At 40.8% G+C, this 25,753-nt stretch overlaps 1 protein-coding gene across 1 annotated transcript in view; it reads left to right on the forward strand.

Moving 5' to 3' along the window:
• The window catches only part of frem2a (FRAS1 related extracellular matrix 2a), a 141,252-nt gene that overhangs the window by 104,180 nt on the left and 11,319 nt on the right, over positions 1–25,753 (forward strand). The window contains exons 7-16 of the mRNA XM_047380009.1: positions 9,311–9,460; positions 9,594–9,803; positions 12,368–12,565; positions 16,312–16,476; positions 16,630–16,812; positions 18,701–18,831; positions 19,185–19,343; positions 20,013–20,316; positions 22,764–22,895; positions 24,416–24,747. Of these exons, the coding sequence (XP_047235965.1) occupies positions 9,311–9,460; positions 9,594–9,803; positions 12,368–12,565; positions 16,312–16,476; positions 16,630–16,812; positions 18,701–18,831; positions 19,185–19,343; positions 20,013–20,316; positions 22,764–22,895; positions 24,416–24,747 (1,964 nt within the window). The remainder of the gene's footprint in view (positions 1–9,310; positions 9,461–9,593; positions 9,804–12,367; positions 12,566–16,311; positions 16,477–16,629; positions 16,813–18,700; positions 18,832–19,184; positions 19,344–20,012; positions 20,317–22,763; positions 22,896–24,415; positions 24,748–25,753) is intronic.

Consider the following 25,753-nt stretch of genomic DNA (forward strand, 5'->3'; position numbering starts at 1 on the left):
ATAACAGTCACAAATAGTTTTTAATTTCAGTTCACTAATATATCTAAAGCCTTTTAATCATTTACCACTAACAGTCTGTTTCCTGACAGCCCAACATTTTTTATCTCTATTTACAGACCTTGAAAAGAACACAGTTTTATCACACTGTTATAGATGCACACAAAGGTTACATAACCAATCAGAGATCTTAACCAGTATAGCCTCTACGTGCTCTTATCATGAAAATATCCAACAGTGTCATTTGCATACATCTGGTGAGAAACATGAGTGGGAAAAACCTCATGAAAGTCATTATCATACCAATGAAAAAGCATAGGAGCCAATGTAGAGCCCTGATGTACACCAACATTACCAGCAACCATCTCAGAAGAAATGTCATTTATATGAAAACACAGTTTCTATTTCTCTGATTAATTTTTGTTTTTTTTTACTTAAATAATCAACATTTTTATAGCCTGGAAGCAAGCAGTTGTTAGCACTGTTGCCTTGTAACAAGAAAGTGGTGGGTTGAAATCCTAGCCTTGGTTCTTTCAGCAGGCAATTTGCATATTGTCCCTGTGCATGCATGGGTTTTCTCTAGTTGCTCCAGCTTCCTGCCACAGTTAAAAAAACATAACTCTTAGATTAATTGGATACTCTAAATTGTCTTAGGACTGTGTGTGTGTGTGTGTGTGTGTGTGTGTGTGTGTTTATGCATGGATGGTAGTTTGTCCTATGTGTCTATATGATGCGCAGGGTACCTTCCCTTTAGCTCTAGTACAGATTAAGAATCTCTCACACCTCACTATGCAACAGCAGAATGTTACTGTAATGAAATATACAAAAAGATTTATCAGATTGTGCTCTTGTAATAATACACACATTCATCTTCTTTCTACACATTCCTCTTATTCCATATCCACCTGATTTTTTGACCATTCACATAAACACAGGCAGGAAGCGTGAGTTAATAAGTGAGTTAACAACCTCAGAGAACTACTACCCATTTATAGTATTTGGATCAGTTAAAAAGGATATCTTCTCTCCTGCTTTGTCTTGGGCAGATTTCTGTTTATGAATTACCAGTATGTGCAGAACTTTTATTCAGTTAAAAAGAGGACTGCCTGCCCAGTCCTTTGTTCAGGTCCTCCCTCAGCTATTAATTATGACAGTTTAGTTATGGGCCTCTCAGGGAGGATGGTTTCTTATTTGTCTTTTGCCAGAGGGGTGTGGAATTAATTTATTTCTGACCAATTTTTTCCTTTGTGAATGTTTTTTTTCTTTTTCAGCATGTCATATTGTAGTATTGTAGTGTATTATTTGAAATTGAATGCAGCGTTAAATTTGATGTGCTAGTTTTTTATTTATTTCCATTTATTTAATTTGGCAATATGTCAGTCATATGTGTTGAAACTATTTTGATCCCCCTCTGGTAGTTTCTTAGGTTGTGATGTAAATCATTTTAAGAAAACTTAACCCTTAGTTGTAAAACTTTTGATAGTTTCCCCTTAATCCCTGGTATCCCATGTAATTTAGGCCTATTAAGCTGTTTTTATTACAATATTATGTCAAGGAGAGTTCAAGCAGACAAACTGATTAAAAAACAATAAATATTACAACTAAGAGTTCATTTAAAGATACGACCGAATGTCCCTCATTGACGACGTATTTTGTGTGTGAGCATCTAGGGGCTAGTTAACAAGAAACTTGACACAATTCAGATTGTTAATAAACTGTCAGTATATAGCAGCCTTGGTGCGTAGTTCAAAGAAATGCAAATGTGTTTGCAAAAGCCCAACTCCTGGGAGAGATGATATGTCATTTTTCGTCTCCCAGAGGCAGCGCTCTAAAACGTGTACCAAGGCAGTCCAATGGCAGCCTGTTTCTCACTTATACAGCCTTGATTTTTCCAAGGAAAATACTGAAACAAATGGTACAACAGCATGTGTTTATTTGTGTTTGAACACCTGTTTATGTGACTCTATCCACCCACAATAAGTTAATTTTAGACTCTAAATGCATTGAAAATAAATGTTGTGAAAACCATAAAAATTGAAAAAATTCTTAACTGTAGCGGTCGCTGCTCTTTTTAGACTCATTTTCCTTCCCCTAGGTCAATGTCGACTGTTTTTCTTCCATCTATTTATCATCCACTGCATGCTTCACTCCTCTCTCACACTTACTTTCCTCCACATAAGCTAAAAAATAGGCTCAAGGATGTCAGCTCGATTTAGTACTGTGTCAGATTAATCATTATAGTACCTGTCTGCTGAAGAGAGTCCTGCATGGCTACACCCTAAGTCTGGAAGCAAGCGTTGTTATCTCCTTTTTATCCTCATGTAGAGGGGAACTCAGTTTTTTTGTTTTGGTTGCATATTGTTGTAGCGAGTTTGTCAAATTTTGAACCTACTGTATTTAACTAGTGGCATGAGAAATGTTTACATGAAGTTATTATGGACATTAATGTCAGTTTAAATTGAGACCTATAGTCTGGTGCTCACATTTGAATTTATTGTGGATTTTCTTTGATCCACACGTGGTAAAAACTATACAGGCTCAAATGTACATGCCTACAAGTCCACTAATATTTGATATAATCTCTCTTAGCAAGTTGCAGAGAAACCGCATGTTTTTGTAGCCTTAAACAAGCTTCTGGCATGATTTTGACTGGATGTTTGGCAACTTTTCTTAACAAACAGCAGAGCTCATTTAAACTGAATGATTTGCTGGCATAGACTATGATTTTTTAATAAGGTTGAGTATTGAACAACATTAGACTGCTTTATGCTTTCTAATACTAGTTTCCATGTCTGTTTCACACTATAGTCCTCTTGGGAAACCACTTTGAACCATCTGGCTCAACCTCTCAAGCTGTTGGAGCACAAGTTTTATTGTCCACAGTGAAGCCAGCTTTACATCAGCATGCACTTAGAAGGTGATAGCCAAAAAAACTCCTTCTCCATATGCAAGGTACAAAACAAATTTCAGCTGCCCAAATGGACTACCCAATTTCCTCCTAAAGAATAGTAAAGTTGAACTATTTGACTTCAAAGATAAAAAGTATTTTGTGGATAGCCAAGGTCAGGCTTCAAGGTGAAGTACAGAAATCTAGTTGCCATCAAGGTAAACATATTACACAATAAGGATTATATAATCACTCCTAAAGTGATGGGTTTATGTGTGATTGATTGATTGATTGATTGATTGATTGATTGATTGATTGACACCAAATTTAATTTGGATTTAGGCTATAACCACACCATAAAATTTTATCACAAAAAAACATTAAAGCTCAATGTATTTTATTGTGATTTTTATGTGAAATATCATCACAAAAAGCACATAATTGTGAAGTGGTAGGAGAAGAATGCACTATTAATAAATAACTTACAAATAAAAATCTTAAAAGAATGTTGTCTATATGAATTCAGTCCCCTTTTCCTCTATACCTCTAAATAAAATCCAATGCAACCAATTGCCTTCAGAATTCCCCTAATTAGTAAACAGACAGAGTCATTGTTAAATTAAATCATTATGTTTCACTTAGAGTTTGCCATTGTTTAAAGAAAGCTAGAAGATTTCCAGTTTGCCAAAAGCAATGCAGGAGCACAGCAAAAATGTGCAAGAAGGTGATATGGTCAGATGAGACTTAATAAAACTGTTTGGTGTATATGCCAAATGTGTAACAGAAAGATATCCTTCCAGATCATCCTGAAACCACTATGCCAACAATGAAACGCAGTCATAGTAGTACCCTGCTGTGAAGATATTCTTCGGCAAGGACAGCAAGCTGGTCAGAGTTGATGGGAAGATAGATAAAGCTAAATACAGGGGAGTATTAAGAAAACCTGATAGTAGCTGCTTTTGTTGTCTGATGAGCTAACCCCTCCCTCCTACTTCCCTTTTTCTAAGGGGATTGCTCAATCCAGCTCTTCATCCAACGGGTCCAGACTTCCCTAAACCTGGAAGGTCTTATTAAGTAGGTTTTCTGGATAATCTGTTTAAGCTGGTGTCGGGAAATGACTTGGCAAACCTCTAAGAGCCTATCTTTTCCAGACGTCTCGCCCTTCTTCAACTGGTGGTTTGGACAACTGAGTAGCCCACAGCAGTTATCCACTCCTCAACAGTCACTTCTGTTAACGGCTGCTCATCCCCTATTTTACAACTTGCAATTGGTATATGGGTTAGGTTGCATTTAGTGGCTCGGCATGAGCCCCAAGGGCATTGTTTTAACAAGTTTAGCTTAAGGCAACCTATAAAAACCTCCTAAAATCATTTGGAACCAGGCAACAAGACTTATTACCACCAACAAAAAACCCAAAAATACGGTGACTCAAAAGATTGACTGTCCACAATAAATCTAGAATTTATATGCTTTCTTTAATTAGTAATGCTTTTGCAGGGGTCAGTAACAGCTTAAAAATCAGCAAAACTTAATAATTTGAAATAAACCAATCAACTTAACCTATCTTTCCCTAATGCTGAAACTGGTAAGGCTGAAGAGGCTTTGGAGACGGAGGCTCACCATGGATCCGAGTGGAAGGATTTCTTCAGTAGGCAACGAGTAATTGCCTTCTTGGGTGAAAGGCAAATCTTCAGTTTTCTTCCTCGCTAATGCTTGGGGTTTGATTGTCAAGTTGGAAAAAATTAAAAAAATTAAAAAAAAACATTTTTAATCAAAACATTTTAAAAACAGAAACTTTGTTGGGATATGTTTAAAAAGTCTGTAGCTTCCAGAGGCTGAATAGTTGAAGGAAACTTTTGAGGTGTAATTGAGGTTGATTCAGGACTTCCAGAAGCCTGAAACAATCAGTTGTTCACTGACCAAGTTTACTTCAGTTGTCTTGGTAAAAAAAATGCAACAGATGAAATTCTGATCCTCAATTTTGAATTGCAGCTCTTCTCAGGGCACACTGGTTGATCCTCTTTATAATGCAGAATTGTCGGCGGGGCTGCGTCTCCGGTCTTCTCCGTCCAATCTTGTTCGCTGGTCTTCTGTGAGGAAACAACCCTGTTTCTTTCTTTGGCACAGTTTTTAAAGTGCAGATAGCCTCACTGCTCATCCCCTGTTGCTGGGCAAGCATTCCCATCATTGAGTTATGCGGACAATGTGACTTTTCGGTGCTGTCTCCCAGCCTCCATAAACAGAGTCGTAAACAGCCCACAGCTGGCTCCCTGTGTTATGACTTCTATCTGTTTTTCGGCCTTCACGACGGGACCAGGACGGGAGCGCTCCCGCTCCTGCCCTGGTGCTATGACTTTGGCCTGTTTTTTGAACTTCAAACTGATGAAAAACAGCGTGCACCTGGCTTCTCGTTTCTCGCTCCCATGCTTGTTATAACTTCAGCTTGCTCGTTGACCTTCCATCCATGCCCAGTTCCCGTTGGCTCTCCTCTGCCCCTCCCATCCTGATGTTATGACTCTGCTGCCTCTGGCTCCCAGGCCATGGTGCCCTCCTTATCTGCTCAGCCTCAAGCTTTCTAACACAGTGTTTCTCTGCTTCTTGCTCTCACACCAGTTACAGTAAAAAAAAAAAAAAAACATCACTTCATTCTTTTTATTCATACATCACAATTTACTTTAACATTACCCCTCTTCATTACATTTAATAATTGTAGAAAAATAAAAAATCATCATACATTTTTCTTTGACAATACTTGTAGTTTTCTACTTCTGAAAAAGATAAGACAGTTAAGACTTGTGAAAAAGATAAGACAGTCACAGTTAATGTGTGACTCCATACAGGCCTCTTCCGTCCTCAGTTCCAGAGTACGAAGATATACTCATTTTACTGTTTTATGATATCTTATCCATGTAATATAATCATTATTTATTTGATACTCTAAAGATTAGGCTCTCATTTCATCATATGTAATTGTTGTTAAACTCGATCATAGTGATACTCTTCTGCAAAAGAAAGAAGAATTAAAGCATACATCAAATGGGCCCCCCAGACTTCATAGATTTAAAATGTGAAAATGTACTGCTGTATATTTCATTGATCTAATTATGAGGGTTTAATTAATTCCTGCATGGATACATGGAAGGATCTCACCTCCTTTTGACATCGCAAAAAATGTAAAAAAGGGGATAAATGTCAATGGTATGAAGACTTTTACAAGGCACTGCACATTTTATATAGTCAGATAATGTCATAGAAAACCGTTTACATCATACTATGATTGCCTGTAGGACTTTTTTTAACTCCGACCGCTAAGATGTTAAGGTGCTTATTACTTGAAAGAAGACATGATTATCCAGCCAGTATACACAAACAGAACTGTAGGAACTTGTTTCTTAGGTTCCTTCCGGACAATTGCTTTGAAGTACAGCAAAAAATTCTCTATAAACTGCATTTGAAGGCGCTGTGACACAAATGCCTACAGACCCCCACACTGTAGTAATTAGTGCAATTAGTTTTCACACCTTCCCCAGCCTTCAGTCACACACCGAAGTGCTAAAGCAGAGGCGTGGCCCCAGTGGGGAGAGTGGATGCGGTTCTCATTCATCACTCATCAAGTGGTGTAAAGTTTCGAGATGTGTGACGGCCGACATGAAGGCCTGTGTTAACATGCAGGCACAGGGGCCCTCTCTGTGCACAAAGGAATGTGGGTCAAAATTTTTTGACACATGAATAAAACACGCAATTCCTCTATTAAAGCTGATAGAAAGTCAGAAGACATGCAACTGCCAAATCTTTTTTTCTTGGTCAAACATTATTATCCTTGCTTTTTTTTTTCACTCTACTAGCATGAAAATAAACAATTTTTTTATGAACTTCAAACCAGTGCTATATCTGTTGTCTGTGTGTGGGAGGAAAAGGTAAAAGAGAGGAGCGAGAGGGCACAGGTTGCGCTTGATGTTTGATACTCGCGGGATACTGTTACCCTGAGGTGTCACTTCTTCCATAAAGCTAAGACTCAGAATTTAACCATTGACAATTTTCTTACAGCCTTTGTTATCTACATTGCTTAGCTTCTTGTTTGCTGGCCCAGTTAAAGTACATAAATAAAATAAAGACAGACAGACAGACAGACAGACAGACAGACAGACAGACAGACAGACAGACAGACAGACAGACAGACAGACAGACAGACAGACAGACAGACAAGTTCGAGGGTTTCATGTTTTATCTTGACAGAAAAGTGATTTTACACTTGCTATTTTTAGATTACATGCCAGAATATAAGAAAAGAGGCAAATGAGAAAGAGTATCATTTGACAGCAGGACTTGTGAAGGATGCATCTGTCTAATACACACTGGACTGCCTCCACTTTACTGCCTTAGGATACAATCATTGTTCAAACAAGCCTTTGAGCTGTCTGGGGGAGGGGAGGGTGCTTTTTCTGCCTTGCCATCTCACTGCTTCAGCATTCAGAGATAAAGACATGCATGCAAAGAGACTTTGTTTTCAGTGTTAACTTCATCCTCATTTGTAAAAAGTACTTTGTTCTTTTGTCAGGAGAAAAAGCGCAGCCTGCTCCCAGTGGGACTACTTTACCCTCAGTGTGCCTCATTGTTATTTGCAAAAGATAGGACAATAAATGGGGGTGCATTGTTGCTAAAATTCTGTACACCTTTTGTTTTTGGAGAATTGGTGGATTGATTGATGAGTTGTGTTCTCTTATAATAGAGAGATGAAAACTCTTAACAAGGAGTTAATAGGTTAAATACTATTATGTTGTCTGAAAACATAAATGGGTAACATTTTGCCCTGCAAGGTTGTTTTCGTGTTGACCGAACAAACGTGATGAACAGCTGCACTGTTTCTGTGTGAAAGGGCAAATGACAATTAACAGAGAAGTTGAATGAGAAGACAGGAAAGGTTGCAATGTCAGACCTCCCTGCAGTTTCATATCAGACTAATGGGCTGTTGGCTTTTTTGACCCCTGTGCCTGGCCTGTGCCTTTACAAATGATTCATGTGCCTGCTGACAGGTTCATGTTAAATCAGCATGCAACAATAGCAAAGAAATGCAAAAATGCTAATTATGTCAGTAGGCTTGGAAATGAATAGCAAGATGTCAAACTCAGGAAAACGGCACCAGAAAGCACATTTGTAAAATGGCATAACAAGCTAAAGCAGTAGGTAAACTGTGAACTGATAGTCTTCCTAACAGTAGACATCCATGGACATCTGTTTTTTATTTTAGGTTGGTCTGTCTCTGTTCTGTTGGTCTATGTCTCTATTCCATAGGCATCTAATGATACCTCTAGCTCACAAAACGAGACAAAACGTTTAATAATATTTTGGGGAAAACTAAGAATTTCCATTCCAAACTATACTTTAAAGAATTAATTATTAATTACCAAACAAAAAATAGCACATGAGCCAAACAGAAGAAACAGCTGAATTTAATCTAAAAATGAAACCAAGGTGCAGAACATACCACAGGTTCAACATACGTGCGTTTAAAGATAAAATTATACATACCTTTTTATATAACAAGTATTAATTTGAGCTACTGTTGCCTTTCTGTCTTCTCAAATTAGTCTAGCCATTCTCATATGACCTCTGAAATCAACAAGACATTTTCAACTGCTTCTCACTGGATATTTTCTCAAGAGACTGTTGTGCATAAAATAGATGAGCAGTTTGTGAAATACTTGGACGAGCTGACACCAACAACCATGCCACGTTCAAAGTAACTTAAATCCCCTTTATTTCTTATTCTGATACTGGGTTGAAACGTCAGCATATAATCTTCACCATGTCGGAATGCGTAGATGCCTTGTGTTTCTGCCATGGTATTGGCTGATTCACAATTGTACATGTGTGCAAAATGGCCTGCTAGTGTATGTTGCAGTTATAATACTTATCTCTTTCTAAAGTGCTCCTAATGCCTATAAGTACTTTTTCTGAATTTAGAAATCATATAAAGTTTTCATGAAGCTCAAATGGTGTTTTATTATAAATCTTTGTTAAGTATAGAATTATCCAGTTCACGTTTGCAGTAATTTCACAGTGCGTATAAACTGTTCATTTCATGTATGTCAATTTGTGAATGTTTTTGTTTTCTATGTGAGCATAGACTGGTACAGTAACTAGTTAGCGCTTTGAGAGACTGATCCTTCAATAAGAAATATTGCAGTGTTTCAATATCTCAATGCTTTGATGCATCTGATCTCATTACTGTGGGACCTTTTTAGCCCATAGACCCTTAAACAATAAAACTACAGTAAAAGTCAGGATTTCTTAATGCATTTGGTCAATCCTAGCAACTTCTCAAACACATTTAGGGATAAATAGATGTCTTTATGTTGACAGTTTTACACTTTTCAATCACATTTAATTGGAAGCCAACACAATTTCCCTATCTCTGTTTTGCAGCTCCTGTGTTTTACTTTGGAGAGGTCCAGTACAACGTGGATGAGAGTGATGGCTACATAGAGGTGAAAGTATGGAGGACTGGAACTGATCTGTCCAAAACTGGGACTGTGACAGTCCGTTCTCGGAAGGCGGAGCGTGCCTCTGCTGAAGGCAGGCTTCCACAATCAACTATTGTTTTTAAATATTCACAAACAGAGAGATTTATCACTTATCATCATCAGTAGTCTATTCTGTGTATCTCCTCAACATATTTCTAACCTTTCTCCCCCTTTCCAATTTCAAGCTGGTATCGATTATGTGGGCATAAGTCACAACCTGGACTTTGCCCCGGGTGTCAGCATGCAGATGTTTAAGGTCACAATTTTGGATGACATGGGACAGCCAGAGCTGGAGGGAGCTGAGAGCTTTGAGCTAGTCCTGAGAATGCCATTGAATGGTATCCTGGGAGAACCAGGAAAGACTACAGTCTTCATCAATGACTCAGTTTCTGACTGTAAGTAATAAAAACACACTACCTGAGCAATATAGGTTACATACGGTCACGGTTCTTGTTTCCATTATTCATGATGTCTTCTCTATCAATGTTCATTACATAAATCTATATCTCAATTTCTTTAGTTTTTAATATTACATTGTCTCTTTGATTAAGTAAGAACATAATATGTAGGGGACTTTTTCTATTTGTACAGTAAAACTGCCTAACCAATAGAGTGAAAACCAATAGAATATCACACCTATGGTAGCTTAGTCACACTTCCTAATTAAGCGTTAAATTAGATTGATAGGCAAGATAAAGTTTGTCCAGAATGTTTTAAACACTCAATGAAACATTGGTTTTTAGCCTCCAGAGATATCAATCAATTTAAAATCAACATATATAGGGTGGTAAAAGCGGTGGAGCACATGCCTCATAAACAATGGCTCATAGTCGTCGACACTATGATCTTATGTAATATTCTAATTTTCTGAGACATTTACCGAATTTTTGGGTTTTCATTATCTGTAAGCCATATTTATCAAAATAACAAGAGAAAAAGGCTTCTATGTGTAAGGAATCTTTATAATATACAAGTGTCACTTTCTGAAATGAGTGACAAAAAATATTGAAGATTTCACACTATTCAATTTTTGTTAGATGTAGCTGTAGAGCATTCATCCACAGATTGTTAGGCAATTGTTAAGTATATAATAGTATAGAACAGGACTTTATTGTCCACCAAAGTGTAAAATTAGATTTGCTCAAAAACATACAAGACAAACCTTTTAAAAATCTGAAAAAGGATGAAGCACATGAAAAAAAAAGCAAAAACTTGTACTCATACTCGTGCCCGTTGTCTTCCGCTTCATCCGGGACCGGGTCGCTGGGCAGCAGACTCAGTAGAGACACACATACAGCTTCTCCGGGGGGGAGCCTAAGGGGTTTCCAGGCCAGCCGAGAGACATAGTCCCTCCAGCATGTCCTGGGTCATCCCCTGGGCCTCCTCCAGTGGCCTGGAACACCTCCTGAGGGTGGTGTCCAGGAGGCATCCGGTAAAGATACCCAAGCCACCTCAGCTGGCTCTTCTCGATGCGAAGGAGCAGCGGCTCTACTCGGAGCCCCTTCTGGATGGCCAAGCTCCTCACCTCTAAGGGAACGGCCACCCTATTCAGGAAGCTCATTTCAGCCGCTTGTATCCGGGATCTCATTCTTTCGGTCATGGCCCAAAGTTCATGTCCATAAGTGAGGGTAGGAACGTAGACTGACCGGTAAATCGAGAGCTTCGCTTTTCGGTTCAGCTCTCTCTTCACCACAGCAGACCAACACAGCGCCCCCATTACAGCAAAAACACAAGGTTAAGATATATAAAGTCAAGTCATATAGCAGTTGATATTGTTACTCTGGGCTGTTCACTTCAGTGACTTAGGAATGCCAATAGCATTTATGATGAAACACTTTCTGAAGCAAGTTTTAGCTAGATGGGCTCTGTAGCACCTTCCAGATTTATGAAGCTCTAATTGACAGGAAAGAGAATTAGAGCTTTCAGCACTAATTTTCCTAGCTTTATTCCCCCATTCTGTCATTATAAAGGTAGGTCAGAATTTATTAGTTACCACACTATTTTGCTTGCTATTGACAAACTTTGTCCCCATACTTCTGCATAATACGTAACAGGGTCACATCAGAGACAATACGCACACTTATATGCATTTGAATTCTTCACATTTGAACCCATACAAAAAAAGGGTTTTGCACAATTAAGTGTGGCAGGAAGAAAAAGTGTGACTGCAGCTTAACTAGATTTTTTGTGAAAAAGTTAATTTAGCCAAAGAGTTATGTGGTCCACTTACCCTTTTATTCTGTGCCTTTGGCACTTCATGTCCTCTCTGAATTAAGTCAAGACCTGGTAATTGCATTGGCAAAAGATTGTTTCATTACTCCTCCTACTTTTTATCTCTCTTATCTTCCACCAGAATCAGATTATCATCATCACCAAATGAGTTTTATCCAAATTCAGTCTGACTTGCATTTCTGTTAAATCCTGAAATGCCAGACGCTTACTGACACTGAAGAATAACTGAAAAGTGAAATGAAATGAAAAGCTGTAGCTGTTGTCCTGGTGTTTAAAAATTCTGTTTTGGCTTCATCTTTTCTGCTAAATTTGATTCACGAATCAAGATGATTATTATCTAGCTGATGCCATTGAAAACAATTAAAATTGGCAAATGGACTATGCTTTTTAACTTAATAAAACCAACTTTAAAAACATGAATTGATTTAAACCTGAGCTTCCGCAAGAGCTTCTGGCCTGTCCAGAATTAATAATAGATTTTATCATCTGGTAAAATTTCTGAAAATTCTTTAATTTGTTTTTCAATCTATAATACATCAATGCTGTGATTTTTTAAAAATCTTTTTTATTGTCTTCTATTAATTGCATTTATGGTTTAACAGCTTGGTTATCATCATCATCATAGTTGACCAAAACCTCCTTGTTGTCAATTTAGTATGACCTGTCTTCTGAGATCACCAATGGGAATTTTATTACAACTTCACTATTCGCTATATTTGACCACCAGTGCCAAAGGTCCAGTTTCGTGAACCGGTTTACAGTGGAGAAGAAAGTGATGGTCAGATAACAGCAACAGTGTACCGCAGTGGTGACATCTGGCACAAATCATCTGTTCGCTGTTACTCCCGTCAAGGCTCCGCACAAGTCGCCTCTGACTTTGAGGAGCGACCCAACACAGACGCTTCTGTCATCACTTTCTTACCAGGTAGCTTGTCAGGCACACGGGTACATCTCACATTTTATCTTTTTATTTGTGTTTTTAGTATTTTTTAAATCTTTATTTCATATTATATGTTATTATTGACATTAAAAACAATGCTATTGCTTTAGAGCAGTGGTCTCACAACCTCTTCTACTGAGATCCTCCATTCTTACACAGAACAACAGCTTGTGCTCCCTATCACCCCTACACCCACGTGCACACTCGTGCACATACTCATATGTGCTCATACTCGTCGTCTTCTGCTTTATCCGGGACCGGGTTGCTGGGGCGAAAGACTTAGCAGAGACACATAGACATCCCTCTCCCTCCTCCAGCTCCTCAAGGGGGACCCCAAGGCGTTCCCAGGCCAGCCGAGAGACATAGTCCCTCCAGCGTGTCCTGGGCCATCCCCTGGGCCTCCTCCCGGTGGGACGTGCCTGGAACACCTCCCGAGGAAGGCGTTCAGGAGACATACAGTACAGATAGCCACCTTAACAGGCTCCTCTCGATGTGGAGGAGCAGCGGCTCTACTCCGAGCCCCTCCCGGATGGCCGAGCTCCTCAGCCTATCTCTAAGGGAGTGCCCGGCAACCCTACGGAGGAAGCTCATTTCAGCCGCTTGTATCCAGGATCTCGTTCTTTCGGTCATGACCCAAAGTTCATGGCCATAGGTGTGGGTAGGAACATAGACCGACCAGTAAATCGAGAGCTTTGCTTTTCGGCTCAGCTCTCTCTTCACCACAACGGACCGGCACAGTGCCCCCATTACTGTGGCAGCCGCACCGATCCGTCTGTCGATCTCCCGCTCCATTCTTCCCTCACTTGTGAACAAGACCTCGAGATACAGGACTCCATCCAACCTGAAGAGGACAAGCCACCCTTTTCTGGTCGAGAACCATGGCCTCTGACTTGGAGGAGCTAATCTTCATCCCAGCTGCTTCACACTCGGCTGCGAACCGCCCCAGCGCATGCTGTAGGTCTTGGCTAGAGGGGGCCAGCAGGACCACGTCATCTGCAAAAAGAAGAGACGAAATTCACTGGTCCCCAAACCAGACCCCCTCCAGCCCTTGGCTGCGCCTAGAAATCCTGTCCATAAAAGTTATAAACAGAACCGGTGACCAAGGGCAGCCCTGCCGGAGTCCAACATGAACCGGGAACAGGTCCGACTTAGTGCCTGCAATGCGGACCAAACTCCTGCTCCGCTTGTACAGGGACCGGATGGCCCCTAATAAAGGGCTCCCGATTCCATACTCCTGGAGCACCCCCCACAGGGCATCACGAGGGACACAGTTGAATGCTTTCTCCAGGTCCACAAAACACATGTGGACCGGCTGGGCAAGCTCCAATGAACCCTCAAGTACCCTGTAGAGGGTATAGAGCTGGTCCAGTGTTCCACGACCGGGACGAAAACCACACTGCTCCTCCTGAAGCTGAGGTTCGACTATCGGCCGGACTCTCCTCTCCAATACCCTGGCGTAGGCCTAACCAGGGAAGCTGATGAGTGTGATCCCCCTGTAGTTGGAACACACCCTCCAGTCACCCTTCTTATGAAGGGGAACCACTACCCCAGTCTGCCAGTCCAGAGGCACTGTCCCCGACCGCCACGCAATGTTGAAGAGGCGTGTCAACCATGACAGCCCCACAACATCCAGAGATTTGAGGTACTCAGGTCGAATCTCATCCACCCCCAAAACCCTGCCACCGCGGAGCTTTTTAACCACCTCGGTGACTTCAGCCTGGGTGATGAAAGAGTCCAACTCCGAGTCCCCAGCCTCTGTTTCCACCAGGGAATGCGTGATGGCAGGATTGAGGAGATCCTCGAAGTACTCCTTCCACCGCCCAATAATGTCCCCAGTCGAGGTCAGCAACCTCTCACCCCCACTATAAACAGTGTTGGCGAAGCACTGCTTCCCCTTCTTGAGGCGCCGGACGGTTTTCCAGAATCGCTTTGAGGCCAACCGGTAGTCCTTCTCCATGGCCTCACCGAATTCCTCCCAGGCCCGAGTTTTTGCATCTGCCACAGCCAGGGCCGCGACACACTTGGCCTCACGGTACCCGTCAGCCGCCTCAGGAGTCCCACAAGCCAACCACAGCCGATAGGACTCCTTCTTCAGCTTGTCAGCGTTCCTTACTGCTGGTGTCCACCACCGGGTTCGGGGATTGCCGCCGCAACAGGCACCGCAGACCATACGGCCGCAGCTACGGGCAGTAGCATCGACAATAGATGCGGAGAACATGGTCCACTCGGACTCTATGTCTCCAACATCCCCCGGAATCTGGTCAAAGCTCTCCCGGAGGTGGGAGTTGAATACATCCCTGGCCAAGGGGTCCGCCAGACGTTCCCAGCAGACCCTCACTATGCGTTTGGGCCTGCCAAGTCTGTCCGGCTTTCTCCTCCTCCAGTGGATCCAGCTCACCACCAGGTGGTGATCAGTGAACAGCTCAGCCCCTCTCTTCACCCAAGTGTCCAAAACATGCGGCCGAAGGTCTGATGATACGACAACAAAGTCGATCATTGACCTCCTGCCTAGGGTGTCCTGGTGCCAAGTGCACTGATGGCCACCCTTATGTTTGAACATGGTGTTCATTATGGACAACCCGTGACTAGCACAGAAGTCCAATAACAAAACACCACTCGGATTCAGATCGGGGAGGCCATTCCTCCTGATCACGCCTCTCCAGGTGTCACTGTCGTTTCCCACGTGGGCGTTGAAGTCCCCCAGCAGAATGATGAAGTCCCCGGGAGGGGCACTATCCAGCACCCCCGACAGGGACGCCAAGAAGGCCGGGTACTCCGCACTGCCGCTCGGCCCGTAGGCCAAAACGACAGTCAGAGACCTGTCCCCACCCGAAGGCGCAGGGATGCGACCCTCTCATCCAATGGGGTAAACCCCAACACGAGACGGCTTAGCTGGGGGGGCTACAAGCAAACCCACCCCAGCCCGCCGCCTCTCCTTGTGGGCCACTCTAGAGTAGAAGAGAGTCCAGCCCCTCTCGAGGAGATGGGTTCCAGAGCTCACGCTGCGCGTGGAGGCAAGCCCGACTATTTCTAGTTGATATCTCTCAACCTCCCGCACCAGCTCAGGCTCCTTCCCCCCCAGCGAGGTGACATTCCACGTTCCTAGAGCCAACCTAAGCATCTGGTGATCATGCCGCTGAGGTCTCCACCTTCGTCTGCCACCCAATCCTTTTTGCACTGGTCCCTCACGGTTCCCGCTGCAAGTGGTGGGCCCACTGGGGGGTGGCCTCGCGTCTCTCGTTCGGGCTTAGCCCGGCTGGGTCCCGCGAGCAGCTACCCGGCCACCAGGCGCTCTCCGGCGAGTCTCGACCCCATACTTGGCTCCAGGGTGGGACCTCGGCTCCGCCGTACCGGGCGATGTCACACGCATATGTGTTTTGGCACAAATATGCAAGAACGTGGAAAAAAAACCAAACTTTTTTTAATGTTATAACGGAAAAACTACTAGCCTTGTATAGTGAAAAAAGTGCAGGAATTTAGTGGCGTAAATAGAATTGCTCTTACTGTGACAACAAGCTAAATTCTCCAAAGCATCAGTTTTTTTGTCAAGATCTTTCTTTTCTTCTTGAGAATCAGCCTGTGAATTCTTAAGTTCATCACAACGGATGATTTTCTTTGAGATTTTCTTTATGTAAATTCCACTGCTTTCGGGAACAGTTAAAATTGTGTAACTCCTGCATTTAATTAAAATCTTTACATGTTTTGTGTCAACAATCTTTTTCTCACTTTAGGCGAGATGGAGAAGCTGTGCATTTTGTTGCTGGTTGATGATACGTTGTATGAGGCGGTTGAGGAGCTGAGGCTGGTCTTAGCGACACCAAAGAGCAGCTCACAGTTTGGTGCATCAGTGGGATCTCAGAATGAGGCTCTGCTCAAAATTAAGGACACAGCTGACAGTAAGTGAGATGAAGAACAGCGAAGACAGACATCAATTCCTTGATCAGTGGTCAGATATTTTAATCTGTGGTTCTCAGTTAAAAGCTTTATGCCTACAATCAGACATTGATAGGAATTTATTCTGCATTACTCGCTATGTTTATATTTTCCAGAACCTATCATCCGGTTTACGGAAGCCAAGTTCAGCATTAGCGAACCGAAGGAAGCTGGTGCTGTGGTAACTGTGAGGATCCCTGTGGTACGAGTTGGTGACACATCAAAAGTGTCAGTGGTTCGGGTTCATACGAAAGATGGGTCGGCTGTATCAGGAGTAGATTATTATCCTGTGTCTAAAGGTAAACTTTATTTACACCTTCTTATTGAAGTTGCTATAGAACCTTAGCAGGAATCTAACAATATGCAAAAACAATTCAGAAAGTGCTTGTGAAAAATCAATATTTCCCAAATGTGCAAACGATACTGAATGTTCACCAAAATATGTGAAAAGTCTCGCAAAAATGCTAAATCCCTCATTGTTTGCAACTTACTGTCTTGTTTTTATTTTGTACATTTATTAGTATTATGTAAACATTCAAAGACAATGCAAATGTCTGCTGTTTATAATCAGATTAGACTATTTCAGGGGTGTCCAAAGTGTGGCCTGTGGCCTATTCGCAAATTATTTTGTGAGACCCTTGACAACAATTCAAGACTGGTAGAAATGTTGTTGATGCTGTTATTTTTGTCTTTTTCAATGATGCGAGGCCTCTCAAACAAGATGCAAACAATTTGAAATTCCATCCTTGAGTTTTTCACGATACAGCCAATGCATTTTATTAGGATTTTGTTAAACAGACAAAGACAAAGTAGCGCATAATAATGAAGAATAGGAAATGAAACACATATTAACATATTTTGCAAATAAAAAATGGAAGAATGTGACATACATCTGTATTCACACCGCTTTGCTCTGATACCCCTAGATAAAATACAGTTCAACCAAGTGACAGAAGTCACCTAATCAGGGAATAGGGTCTACATGTGATTCAATTTTAAAGTCTTAAATTCAAAAATATTAGTTACAACACAAAGTTATTGTCTTTTATTAACCACATCTTTTGCTTGTGTTTGTATTTCATGGTAAATGTTACCACATACCAACATCCAGCTTGTGGCACTTTTTCACAAAATGTGGTTAAATACAGCAGATGTTTTTGAAAATAGTGACTCATATCACTTGTGTTACTGAGAAAAGATTGAAGAAATATGTAGACCAAAAAAAAAAAGAGAAAAATTGACCCCAAAAACTGGCATTTAAAATGTTTTTTTTTTTGTTTGCTTTTTTTTTTTTTTTACAAAATCACAATAGTTTCATTAGTGTTTGTTTAGTTTAATGAAGAACTGGTAAAAATAAAGAAGTTCTCAATAAATGTATTTTTGCGAATAAAATCTTTGAAAAAGTGAGAAAAAAAAATCCATAGCCAGTAAGTTCTTTCATTTGAACAAAACCTTTGGACACCATTTCAGTGGAGTGCACCATTAACTCTATAAAACATCAGAAGATTTTGAATAAAAATCGAGTAGACTCTTACCAGTACTTTGAAAACCTGTTATCATTGAGTCTTTCAACAGGAGAATGATCCAGGCAAATGGCCAAATCCACAAAGAAATGCTTAGCAATACAGAAAATCAACCTTCTTCCATCATAATCTTAGTCTCCTGACCTCAATAGATAAGCTTTAGGTTGAGTTGAAGAGGAGAGAACATTAAAGAGGAGCCAAAAGTCTGGGTAATCTGAGAGATTGTGCAAAGAGAAATGTTCAAAGATCCCTCTCACTGTGTGATCTAGCATTGTGCAATCCTTTGAAAAAAGACAAAGTGCTAAATAACTGAATCAATGTGCTCAAGCTATTTTTTTTATTTCTTTACATTTTTCAACCTGAAATCATGCTAAAACTATAAATGATTAGTTTACTTTAAAGTTTTTCACATAACTTTACCAGAAGTGCCAATTGATGTACTGTAGCTGGTCTAGTCTAGTCTGTACTGCCTTTTGTCGTATGTCCCGAGAGGATATGTTCATTAAACATAAAAAAGAACCCTGGCCTTGATGACATTGGTTTATGTTGCAACAGAAAGATCACAGATATGATTGCATTACACAAACACTTTTGGTAATGATCTCTTTGTCCTGTTTTGTGTGCAATTCATTAGTTGCATTTAAAGCTGTTTGTGTGTGCCCAGATATCGAGTTTAAACAGGGGGAGAAGCGGCATGTCGTAGAGGTGGAGGTACTGTTCGATGGAATCAGAGAGATGAGGGAGGCTTTTACGGTCCATCTAAAGCCTGATGAAAACATGGTGGCTGAAACCCAGGTCAGTTATGCTTTTATTCTTTTTTTACCACCACATTATTATCACACTTAATTTGTAGAGCTTTACAAACTGCAAGCGTAAAAAGATGTATAGAGCCATATTTATTCAGGTCAGTCCCTGTGAGACTAGGGATCTGTTTTCCAGGAATGTGCTGAACAGACAACAGCAGCACTTTGCTGTAATGAAAACATTTCACAATAAATAATAGATCGTTTAAGAAAAGGAAAGAGCAGCCAGCACACTAAGAGCCTGAGACAGAAACAGAAAGGGATGTACAGGAAGAAGAAGAAGAAACTGAATAAAGATTTTAATGATAGGTAGCTGTCATTAATTTCAAACTCTTTCTGGAACAGGTGACGAAAGCTATAGTTTACATCGAGGAGTCCAACAGCATGGCTGATGTCACCTTCCCTTCATTGCCCAATGTCATGTCACTGCTTCATTACGATGATGTCGCCAGGAAGGCGGACAACCTCTACCCACCAGCTGGCTACCCAGTCATCTGTGTGACAGTAAGTCAAGCAACACACACATCTGATTCTGAAGCTATTTTTAAGAAATTCAAAACAAAATAGCAATACTCCAACTATATACAGTCAGATTTGATGGTCTCCCTATAATGAGGACAGCAACACCAAAATGTCGTCCTGGTTTTGGCCAGCCTTTCACTAAAAAGAAACAGTCCATGGTTTAGCAGGGGTTGTAGTCCTCCTTCTTTCAAACACAGGAGAATCACTTCCACTCTCGAAAGACAGGCTCAGTGAGACTCTTAAGTGGGTTCTGGTGATGTGCTAAGTCATTTGATCCACAGGTGGCTGCTGTGTGTGGACCCTGAGTGCTTTTGTGTGTGAGGGACTGAGTGCAGGAGTGTGGATGTGCTTGTTTTGCTGCAGTGTGGTCAGCTGCTTGGGAGGCTCCCTAAGGAGGCAAAATGAAGTAGTCTTGTCATAAAATAACAAAAAAGTGTTGAGTGCTGCGCCAGGGGGCTTAGTGTCAACAGGCTTAAAAGCAAATCTGCAGAATCTCTTTAAAGCTCACCCCTCCATCGATTATCTCTACCCTGCTAAATATCCAAAAGCTAATTATAAACACTCCATTATGAGAACATAACATATTGAAACATGTGGATTTTATCTTCTCTACTTTTTACCCACCCACTCCTCCTGTGCCCCATCCTCCAGGCTTGCGACCCAAAATATTCAGATTATGACAAGACAGGTTCTATCTGTGTCAGTGAGTGCATCAACAACACCTTGACCCGCTACCGTTGGCTCATCAGTGCCCCAGCTGGCCCCAATGGCGTCACCAGCCCCATGAAGGAGGTGGATTTTGAGACGTTCTTTACTTCCACTAAGATGATTACGCTGGACTCGGTCTACTTCCAGGCAGGGTCGAGGGTACGGTGTGCCGCTCGGGCTGTTAATTCCAATGGTGAGGAGGGTTTGGAGCTCAGCAGCCCCATTGTCACCATCAGCCAAGAAGAAGGTGAGAGCCAAACAATGAATGAACTTCATTCTGTGCATTTCCAATTCTCCAGAGGAAAAGAAATCTAACGGATTTGCCCCCTTGTTGCACAGAGAAAGAGCTTTGTACTTTAGGCCTTATGAATCTTCAGGAAATGGGCTATTAAATAAAGACACAATAAAGCATAATACTGAGCCATGTAAAACCTTCTCTTCTTTGAGAAGTCAGGCTTTTGGGCCTATTTTTTCACCCTTTTAAGTTTTTGAAATAATGTTACCTGAAATAAACAAGAAATCACTAGATTTTTGAGTGGGTTTCTTAACATGAAAACAGGGTTTAACTGTAATTATTACTAAATTAAATTATTATTGAAAAAAAAACATTATTAGAAATAAAACTGTTTGTTGCAGAACAGTGATTGTTTGATCAATTAGTTTTTTTATATATATAATTCCAATTCAGAACAAATATTGTCTCAAGAAACTTTACAAAAATCTCAATTCAATCCTGTCATACAGACAGATTTATAGCCAGTTACATACAATCCAATTTGATTTTAGTTGTAAAACAATGCAATCAAGTTCAGTTTATTATTCAGATTAGTAAAAAGGTTTTCTATCTAAGGAAACCCAGCCGATTGCAGCAGTTGCTCCTCCTGGATGAGCATGCGGCAACAGTAGACAGAGTCATTTACTTTCCAGCAATGCTACAAACAACTCGTGTAAAGGTTTAAATACATATTATGTAGGCAATAAAGTATAAGTTTGAGTTTGGCAACATGACTTCATGGACATGCTGCTAAACATGGCATGGAGTGATGAGCTCATCTCTATCCCTGTCAATATGTCTTTGGTAGGGAAGTGAAGAGAGGGTCTCTGACCGCAGAGCCACAGGGGGTGCTGGTGGAGGGGCTGAAGTAAACCAAGCAGAGGCTTGCAAAAGCAGAGCATGAAATGCAAAGTGCAACAGGATGCCTGCATAGATTATACTTCTCTTTAAAAAAGAAGCATAAATAGGTTTGGTTATATGCATTCAACAACAGCAGTATTCTGGTTTGTCCATAAAATCTTAGTAAACTCCAGGGATGCTGTAAAATTCTGTGTTTAATTGTTAGTTAATATCACACCTGGGTAAGTCTGAAGACTTGGGGGAAGTCCCCACAGGGTGGCTCCCCTGCAGGTCGGGACCAGTCTGGGAGAACCCGGGTCAACCAGGTGATGTGAGAGCCCACCGTCAGCAGCCCAGGACCCAGAGACCTGCCAGACCAGCTAGGACCCCAGGCACCAGTGGGCCCCAGCTGCCAAACCCCCATGCTCCTGTAACCCAGATTCTATTGTACATGACTCTTGATATGAGAGATAAGTGAAAGTCTTTTAGTTTGCACGGTGCCTTCTTGTATTTCCACCGTTGTTTTCTTGCAGCCAGCTGACCAGCAATGCACAGTAAGAGATAGGGTAGAGGTTGTACTGTGTTATTCACCGCTTCATACAGAAACAAACTGCTTGTATTTTTTCTATTTCACATAAATGAATTATTTTATTTATTTTTCCATGCACTGACCAGATGGTACCTAAAGCTTGTTTACTTGTACCCGAATCAGCCAGGAAACATGTTAATATCAGGTCTGAAGAGGGCCTAAGAGTGCAACACACCTATAGTGTTCTTGAGAAGTTTTTGTTTATGAGCTTCTCTTTAGGGAGGGTAATTAAGGATGATTTGGGAAACATCAATGATGAATTTCCTTTCTCAATATTTCAGAAATCTCTGTAATATCTTTTTATAGACCTTGTTTTTAAAAAAAAACAATTTACTTGTTCTCATCTCGTTTACTCTGAAGGCCCCTATTTAAATGGATTGCTATTCCTTGCCTACATTTACCCACTCAAGCATGTGTAACAGTTCCTGTAAGACTTCACCATAAATAAATTATCAAGAATAATCTTTCTGTCTCCTTCCTAAATTGGTTTCATTTTTTCTACTTTAGTGATTGTTTAAAAACCCACTTTTAGATTGCTAGCTAGAGTGATTCATTACCAAACGTATCACATTTATGCAAAAATATAACATTTTGATAACACATGCATTCTTTTCACTTATTATAACAGTTCATGATTCAGTGCTGCTAAAAGCTGTGATTTCTGAGAATTTTTCAAAGCTATCAGTCATTTCTCAAAAAGAGAAAATAATTCTTGGTTTTTGCTGTTGCTACGCAATCATTTATGCTGCACTCATTCCACCTACACATCCTGAAAACAAGTCCAAACCTGCTCTCCCTGGGTGGTGGCAGTGTAGTTCTGCAAATCTGGAAATCGCTACCTGACTTGGTAATAGTTGTGTCACTCGTGTATAAATTACCAAATCTATTTTTCCATTTAAAACAACACCCATGCACATTGTTCAATGAGCAGTTTTGTCTTTGATTTGCAGTATATGTTTGTGTCTCTGCTTTCTTTTTCTGTCATAAAAAGGTATGTGTCTGCCTCGCAAGATGGGAACTGTAGGCGCCGAACCTTTCTCTGCAAAGCTGCACTACACCGGAACAGATGACCTGAAACACCCTAACCTCATCAAAGTGACCATCACCATGCCTCACATAGATGGTTAGTTTGGAGCTGGAGGCAGGCCTGCTTCCACAGATGAACTCAAGTGTAATGTAGTGTGAGTAATATTCACAACTGGGAATCAGGAGCAGAATAGCAACCAGAATATTGATCAAACGCTGGCAAAAAAAGACCTGCTGCAAGGCTACTACTTGAAATTAAGGGTTTTGATTTTACTTTTTTTATAAATTACTTATAACTTCTAGAAATTTTACCATTTTCTCTTCAATTTTTATACCCATGAGACATTTTCACATTTTGTTGCTTAATAACGTCAGTGATTTATTATGAGTTATGTGATAGACCTTTACAATTTTCTGCTAAATCTTTCAATAGAAGGAAAAATAATATAGGATTTGTTAATATTGTTTTTCTCAAATGAAAATCTGAAAACTGGAACATGCTTTTGTATTACGCCCCCTTTACTCTGATAATCCCTATATAAAATCCAGTGCAATCAATTGCCTTTAGATATAAGCTAATTTTAAAAGGTGTCAACCCGTGTAATTAAATGCCACTGTAGATGCAGCTGTTCTGTGAAAGCCTCAGAGTTTTATCAGTGAACATTAAAGAACAAACTGCTTCATAAAGGACAAGGAACACAGCATGCCAAGGATAAAACTATAGAGAATTTGACAACAGGGCCAGATTGTAATACAATATCCCAAGAGCTGGCCCAAGGTTGTACAGGGCCTTAAGCAGAACTTGATTTGGGGGCCTTTCTCCTATTAAAACCTTCACCACCACTAACAGTGTTTCAATACAGATTTAGTGAAATTGATAATTATTTGGTAACATGTCGTGCCAATTTTTTTAAATCTTAAATTAAGATTTTAAACAATTAAAAGTATTTTGAATTCATCAAGGCTGTAACTATCAGATCAAATTTAAAAGTCATTCTCAATAAACAAATGTAACACTTTAAGAACAATGGACTGTGTTAAAATGCGTTCAAATTCAAGCATTTTTGAGTGACCCCTGACGGTTAAGCAACCCCAGACAGCTGCTTAGTTTGTATTTACCTTGGGCCGGCTCTGAGTATCCCAGGTGCTAAACAGTTCTAAGAGTACTGTTCTTTCCATCATTTGAAAATGGAAAGTGGTTTGACGGACTAACACACTGGCGTCCACCTAAATGGACAAGCCAGGCAAGGACAATGGGCAAAGATTTTAGTGTCTAAAAGAAGCTGGTAGAGACATACTACAAAAGACTTGCACCTGTAACTGCAGCAAAACGAGGTTCTAAAGTGTTGAACCAGGAGGGCTAAAAGCAAATGTAAGGCACATTTTCAGGTTTGTTTGCAAACAGTTTGAGAGCATGTATGATTTTCCTTTCATTTTACAATTTTGGACCACATTATGTTGGTCTTTGGCACCCCAATAATAAAAAAAAAATGTGGTGGTTTTAATGTGAGAAAATTTGAAGAAGTTCAAAGGGTCTGTATAGTTTTGTGAGGCTCTGTATCTCTGTATCAAAGATAGTTGGACATGCCTGGACTCTTTTGTTTGTAAATTTTGCAGGCATGCTTCCTGTAATCTCCACTCGACCCCTCACGAACTTTGATCTGACTCTTAGTCCAGATGGAACCCGAGTCGGAAACCACCGCTGCTCAAATTTGCTTGATTTCAGTGAGGTCACCACAGGTCACGGCTTTATCACCGCTTCGATACAGAGCCCTGAGAGCATTGGAGAGTCTGCGCCATACCAGTTCAGCAGCTCACTGCGGGGGAACAGCACACTGCGCTTCTACAAGAACCTGAACCTGGAAGCATGTCTCTGGGAGTTCAGGAGCTACTACCACATGTCTGAGCTGCTTACAGACTGTGGAGGAACAATAGGCACGAATGGACAGGTGTGTATAGCATTTGTCCGAAACATCTTTTTAAATCAAATGTAGGAATTGTGTGTATGTCTGGTTGACTTCTACCTCTGTGCGGATTTTTGCCCTGTGTATGCTCAGTTTGTTTACAGACATCTGAATGAGGAGGCTGTGCAGACAGAGTGGCACCAAATCAGTTTTCTTCCTTTTGTCTCATTTAGTGCAGGTTTGTGCATGTGTTTGCCAATTCCAGATGCCTGCTTGTGATGGACAGCTTTCAGTGAAAAAAGTACACAAAGTTTGTCCAGCGAGCCAATGATTCTCCTAATGCTTAACACTGCTTAGATTGACACGAAAGATTTTAACATCAACTGAAAACCACTTGAAACACCTGAAAATATTTAGCTCTACTAATTGTGCTCATTATGACCAGGCGCCTCACTTACAAAGAGTGCACAGCTTTCATACAAAAAGTTTGCGGTAGGGAGAAATTCTGAAACTTGCGGCGCACAAGAAAATTCAAATGTACAAAACTGTGTGTAGATATATCACCGCACACGTAGCTTTCATACATCCCAATTTGCGATGGATCTGATCTGCACGTGGCACTTGGACCGCCCCTAAATACATATGCAAAGTAGTATAAATAGCCGGACGTCACCCATCACATGTCCAAATAACCATGGCAACGGTGCTGTGACAGTCAAACAACCGGTTCCTATTGGCGGAAAACGCTAAGAAAGACTGTGTCTACACACCATGAGGGATATTTTTAATCAGTTACAGCTAACCAACAACTTCTTGAATAAAATCAGCAAATCAAACCTGCCTAGAAATAAAAAGGTTGTTGGCCCGAACCCGTTAAGTTCGACAATATCTGCATCAAATCCATACAGCACTCTAGCTGCTGTACTAAGCTCAATTACAGCTCAGTGCTGATCATTACAACGATGTGAATATTCCTCCCATATTTCAATTTGGAAGACTGTCACCACACACACTATGTGAAGAACTTTAAAACCATTCAGGAAGCCACATA

The sequence above is a fragment of the Girardinichthys multiradiatus genome, chromosome 11, assembly GCF_021462225.1.
Source record: "Girardinichthys multiradiatus isolate DD_20200921_A chromosome 11, DD_fGirMul_XY1, whole genome shotgun sequence".
Taxonomy (NCBI): domain Eukaryota; kingdom Metazoa; phylum Chordata; class Actinopteri; order Cyprinodontiformes; family Goodeidae; genus Girardinichthys; species Girardinichthys multiradiatus.